Source organism: Onychomys torridus, chromosome 1, assembly GCF_903995425.1.
Source record: "Onychomys torridus chromosome 1, mOncTor1.1, whole genome shotgun sequence".
Lineage (NCBI taxonomy): Eukaryota > Metazoa > Chordata > Mammalia > Rodentia > Cricetidae > Onychomys > Onychomys torridus.
In genome coordinates this window covers 142186333-142192854 of record NC_050443.1, presented here as the reverse complement: position 1 = coordinate 142192854, position 6522 = coordinate 142186333, and the positions used below count along the sequence as shown (strand labels likewise).

The following is a 6522-nucleotide window of genomic DNA, read 5'->3' as shown; positions in this document are numbered from 1 at the left end:
AGACTGGGTCTCGGTTGGTCTGGGATGTGTCCAAAGAATCTGGAATAATTTGTGTGTGTCGGTTTCACTGATGCAATCCATTCTCTTTTCGTCAAAGATGATGATGCATTGAAGACCCAATAGAATTAGCCTGTTTGCCTCACAGAGAGAGGCAAAGCTCACACATCATACATATCTTCAGCACACAAGTGGAGGAAAGACAGGAATGTTGCACCATGGGCCTAATGTCCAGAGGTGACTAAGGATGAGAGTCTACACATGGTTCACAGCTAGGTTTCATGAGTGCTTCATTTGCAGAGACAAAAGCTGCCGGAAGATGTCTCTGACCTATGAGGCCATTTGGTAACAAGCATCCACAGGCCAGTGCGAGGGGAAACAAAGCCTAGGTCATGTTTCTTCACTTGGAGAAGCCTCTGACAATGTTGTGATGTACACATCTGCATGCCCAAGAACAGCTATTCTAAACTCCTGACATGCTAAAAATCTCCCCTAGATGTTTCAGCATGGGAGACAATATTTCCCAACTCCAAAAGCCTTCTAAAAAGCAGCTCGCTGTCCACGGTGGTTCTGGCAGTCACAGCCCCTAGAAACAGCAGTGTTGTCTTTGTGACCAACACAAGCAGCCACAGACTGAACAATGACCTCATGACTCAACTGTCCACTCCCTTGGCAGAGGCACAGTTCCTGCTACAAAGATAAGGCCCAAGCTTTATCACGACAGGGCAATATCGCACAAGGTCTTTGTCTCATGTAGCCAAACTCTAATGGAAACGTCTGGGAAATAGCACATTCAAGAGTAGCTTGGAGGGACTCACCCAAAAACCTGTTGTTATGCTATTAATATTGTTATTAAGTTTTCAAATGTGCTTTTACAGGGATGATTAGATGCACCATGTATCCATTTTCTCTGGTTTTCTGTGACTAAAACTAGCCAAGAGGCTGCAGTGAAATAGATTACATGGGGTGATTTGACAGTTTACAGGGGGTCTTCATTTTCCTAATCCCCAAATGCCTCCTAAGAACATCTCTTCAAACCACACAAGTACTGTGGAATAGTGGCAGGTTCGGCCCTCTCACAGTCTCATTCTCTTCTCAAAGGGTGAGTCGACAGCCGCAGATAGCAAGCCTGAAGTCGTAGAGGGAGGGGACACATTCAGAGCAGGACAGGGACAAGTCACACAAAATCTTCCTTGACCTCACAATTCGGCCAAGGGCTGACTTTTCTAGATTGAGCTGTTCTTTTCTCTTTGATTTAATAAAGTTTTGTTTCTCCAGAAGTACAGTTGATCGAACCTACTGTGCACTTTTGCCAGCAGCCAGGGCACCTCCACCCTTGTGTTCTGGTGTAAATGACTTGGGCTCTGTGCTTTGAAACCCCTTTGCTAAGTCCTTATTCAATAGCTCCTGAAGAGCTGCCCTGGCTGCAGAGCCTTGTATCTTCAGTCTCTCAGGGAGGAGCTGCAGCAACACGCTTAGAGTTGGGAACTTCTTACAGGGTTTGTCATGTATAGCTCTCTTGTCCCGATCTCTGCCTTTGGACCACTTCTTTTTGGCTCTGCCCCCAGACTTGTTACTGGATCTTTGTCTTTCTTGACCAATTAAAAATATGGAATGCTTCACAAAAGACATACCTGTTCTTTATCTCACACCTTCTCCATTTCAATTCATGTAAGTCAGCCAGGGAGAGGTGGCCTTTAAACACAGATTCCTGGCCTCTAAAACTCAACAGTCTGATGTAGGAGGTTTTGTGGGGTCACAGGAACCTGAATTCTAACAAGCACATGGTTAGCCTTTTAAAAAAATATTTTCCTTTTATTGAAAATATTCTTTTCTCATATATCCTGACTACAGTCTGCCCACACTCTACTCCTCCCTGTTCCTCCCCACCTCCCCTTCCCTCTGGATTCACTTCCTTTCTGTCCCTCATTAGAAAAGAACAGGCTTCTGAGAGATAACAACCAAACATGAAATAAAATAAATATAATAAGATAAAACAAAATCCATCACATGGCAGCTAGACAAGGCCACTCAACAGAAGGAAAAGATCCCCAAGAGCAGGCACAAGAATCAGAGTTCCATTCACTCACACTCACAGGAGTCCTATAAAAATGCTAAGCATATAATATATATGCAGAGGGCCTGGTGCAGACCCCTGTGGGCCCTGTGCTTTCTGCTTAGTCTCTGTGAGAAAGGTACTTTACAGCAAGCCGACAGCCAGCAACAAATTAAATGGAGGCAAAGCAATTCCACTACAATCAGGAACAAGACAAGGTTGTCCACTTTCTTCATATCTACTCAATATAGTACTTGAAGTCTTAGCTAGAGCAATAAGACATCTGAAGGAGATCAAGGGGATACAAATTAGAAAGGAAGAAATCAAGGTATCTTTATTTGCAGATGATATGGCAGTATACATAAGTGATCCTAAAATTCTACTGGGAAATTCCTACAGCTGATAAACACTTTCAGTAAAGTAGCTGGATACAAAATTAACTCACAAAAATGGCTAGCCTTCATGTTGGGGAATACAATTCATACCCTTTATAAGCTTTGAAGAGAACTGGTAGGCAGTTTTGTTATGTTAGCCTGTGACCTTGAGTAGGTTGTCCATCTCTGATTTGTGTTGGCATCTCTATGGGGGGTATCTTGAAACTTCTTGTAATCTCTGTCATGTGAATACACGCAAGGGAGGTATGATGCATTTTCAGAAATGTAAAGCAACATAAAATATAAATTATCATAATCCTTTCTTCTCATTTTCACTCATATATGACCCATATTTAGGATATACTGGCAACCTGTTTCTGAAGGATTCTGAATATGAAATGTCTGAAAGTTCCCAGAGGACCAACGAAGAATTACTTCATAGCCTGAGCCAATTTTCAATGAAAAGAAACATTTTCTAAATTTAATAAAGAACAGTATGGATTTATAATGCTGTGAGCATTAAGATGGGTGTCTGGAATGTATCAGATCAGCACAAGGTGGCAGGGATATGCTTGGGACTAAAGCACCCACCAAGCTTCCAGAGCCATGGCATTCATCTGTACTCTGCCCATACCCTCTAGTCAGCCCAGAGCAGGGTCCCGGATGGAAAAATGTGTTCAAGTTGGAAACGCTTCTATTCCAAATAATTACTTTAATTTTTAGTAATTATTCTGAAAGTGCTCATGAAGAACATTTTCTGTGAGAGCATGGACACCCAGCTCAGTTCCTGCCCACGTCCCCATGACAGGTGACCCCATGGAGCCCAGGTGAGAAGTCCAGGAAGTTACAGGGACCTGGTTCACTCTCTCACCTAACTAGATCTGCCTCATCTGAAGACAAAACGTGTCCCAAGTTTTAGAATGCAATCCACTCACATCAAATTTCTAAGACATTACATCAGTCTTCTAAAAAATTTATAGCAGTGTGACCAAAATGTGATCAAGGGTTTTAAAGAGCAAAGCATGATTTACAGCTTTTCACAAATGCAGATGCTTAGATAGCAGATAGCCAGCAACAATAAAGAAAAAGTATGCCAAATTCCCCTTGGAAAGATAAAAACAGGTCACAGCCAGCCTTGGTTAGACTCAGAGCTGTAAGAAAAAGAACCAACCCCCGGTGAAAGTCTCCCAGGCCTCTGGCCTCCACACTACCTTCATGGAGGAGACATTCCAGGGATCTTTGGTTATTTATTCAAGTAGTTAGATGCAGTATTGTTCTAGAATAATTGGAAGATTCAAAATCCACTTCGGGAGCTAAAAGGTCATCAGAGAACAGGTGCATTCTGGTGAAGCCTGAGGCTATGCTGAAGACAAGCTGAACTTCAGCCATGAGCACTGACCGGAAGGTTAGGGCAGCTAAAGACAAACCGAGCTTTAGCTATGAGCACTGACCGGAAGGTTAGGGCAACTGTGCTGACTTTGATTTAGGTCATAAAGCACTCAATTTTGCATGGAAAATACTATTATTGGACAAATGTACATTTGAAGATATTGGTACTATTAAAGAATGCTATAAAAGACAATTATGGGGAAGTTATAAATAAAATTTAAATCTGTGTTTCTCCATTTAAATGTGCAATCACCCTCCCTTTACAGTAGAGGAGGCACAGATCTGCATGTAACACACAAGAGAGTGAGAATGAGTGAGAACATGCTGGGAGCCGCATGGCACAGATAGCACCTGAAAAACCCAGACTAGGAAAGTGGCCCCGGGCTGTTCCTTGGCCAGCGCAATTCTGAGATGCACCCAGCACTTTAGTCTGCTTATATGAATTTACTCATAAGGCTTGGCCAAGCCTCCTGGAGAGAATGGAGTTGGCATATGACCTTTCCAAATCTAAGAGAAGAAAGAATTATTATGATTTTATATTCACGTTCTGAGGCATGCTGCTAACCATAAAAGCCAGTGGTGTCTCTCCTCATATATTTACCTACTAATGCCAGCCCGCACATCCCCAAAGCTTATAATCCTGAGGCCAGTGGGAGAAAAAACAGTACTTATGGGGGTGGGGGAGACTTGGACAAATTCAGCATGGCTATTTCAAACAATGCCTTCACTTTTGTAATTTCTACCTCCATAATTCTGGCTGTCAGTGTTCCCACGTACCTCTGAGTCACTATTCAGAACCTTTCAATCAATGTGATGCACTACTGACCTATTCTTTATTCTGAATAAAACTAATGCCATCTGTGGGCCTTTCTTAAAATGCTTTAAAAGCAAGCCATTAGTAAGAACACAAACAAGAATAAGCTACATTATAATTATAAAAACATGGACTCTAAATTTTAGAGAATTTTAAATGTCTCAAAAAATAATATTGCTTAGAAATCTGTAAAGGGTCACTGTCTTTTTCTTTCTGTTTCAAACCCTTTTAATTATCAGATACCACTGTCTTTAGGTTCATTATAGTTCAGTACAGTAACACTCACCCTAGGGCTTTTATTTTTCCCCCCTCTCTCCCAGTCCGACTCTGAAAAAACAATTGTTCCATTAACTAGTTCTCTGGGGATATGCGTTTTCTCTCCAGGCTTGCATAAGAGGGCAGACGTTCTAATTTTATAGCAAAAACAGAGAAATTGTGGGTGGGACATGCTTCCCCTAACTGTAGGACTCCTTCAACAGAGCGTGTGCCATCTGGGTGTTAATTTGTTGTTATAACCTAAATGGCTTTCCTGGGTGGCATAATGAGAAGCCGAGCAGAAATATGGTTAATGCCACATGAAGCATGGACGACAGCTAGCTAAACTCTCACTTCCTCTAGAGTAGTCTCTCTTTCCCTTCAATATCCTCAGGAGCTCCCTTCACACCCTGAGTAACCATAAGGGATCCCATGATGGAAAGCAGCTTAAAAATGGAACATAAATTAGTCACATACCTAGGAAGAAAAAAGAGACCCAGTCAGTGCCTTGGTCTTCTGTCATCAGTTACTTAGTAAAAGATGTAATATGAAAACCAAAGTTCAGAAGTGCTAGAACACTTGAGTATGGAACACTTGAGTAGTGGAGCAGGGCCCCATGGTGACCTCAAAGACTCTGTTTTCCTCCTATAAGTGGCCATGTTGAGAAAGACTCATGGCAAGGAGCTGTGAGTAGACCCTGATCTACCAACAGAAAAAGGCTGAATCCTCAGTGGCAGCCACAGCTACTAAGGTAGAACCCGAGTGAGCATGGAAGCAGACTCTTCCTGCAGACTAGAATACAGCCTGAAGGCACCTGACTGCAGCTTTGTGAACCCCTGGTCTAGGCCTAGACTTTGGCCCCATGGCAAGTGTGTGGCCAGAAATGTGTTATTTTTAAGCTGCTAAACAAATACATAGTGGTATGCTGTGCACGGACAGAAAACTATACACTGAAAGAAGAAATGAGGTCTTGTCTATCCCTACACTGAGTCAGTCAGTCTAAGTCTCTCTGAAGGACTCCTTGTCAATTGCCCTCTTTTGAAAAAAAAAATCATAGGAAGACACATTCAAAAAGCCTAACACAGAGCTGGCTGAGCACTGTGGAATGCTTCAAAGGATGTCTGTCAGCTTCTAGATGCTCTGAGTTCTACGATGGAAAGCTTATTAACCAGAGCAACTTCTGTAGCAGATAATGAAAAATAATGGCCATGGTGACTTGTCCCCAAATCTTATTACATTATACAGGAAGCTTCTAAGTAGCTTCTCTTGAAATTACTGGAAATGAAGACCAGCAAGAGACAATCAATTTGTCTTCATCTGCTGACATCTTGCAAGTGAGATTCCATTAAGTCTCTATACCCGGGAGCTCATAGAAGAGTTCTTGAACAGAAGTAAATTAAAAAGAAAAAGCCCACCTCACATGATTTTCTACCTTGAAGCTATTTGAACAAGGCTGTGACCCTTTGTGTATTAATTTACTCCTGTGTTAATTACATTCACTATAATTCCAAAGACTTCATGGCTTTAAAAAAAAAAAAAAGTAGGATGGGAATGTCGAAAGTTAACATAAGTTTTTTTTTTTTTTAAACTACATAAACAGTAACTTTAGAACATGTGGCCCCTACAATAAAGCAGAC

At 41.8% G+C, this 6522-nt stretch overlaps 1 protein-coding gene across 1 annotated transcript; it reads right to left on the bottom strand.

Moving 5' to 3' along the window:
- Positions 1–1293: 1293 nt before the first annotated feature.
- LOC118578074 (40S ribosomal protein S25-like) lies at positions 1294–1629 on the bottom strand. The gene has a single exon (XM_036178708.1). The coding sequence runs from the start codon at positions 1627–1629 to the stop codon at positions 1294–1296; it is 336 nt and encodes a 111-aa protein (XP_036034601.1).
- Positions 1630–6522: the final 4893 nt, after the last annotated feature.

Coding starts and splice junctions, on each gene's coding strand:
- LOC118578074 (XM_036178708.1), bottom strand. CDS start 1,629: ATGTCTTTTGTGAAGCATTCCATATTTTTAATTGGTCAAGAAAGACAA.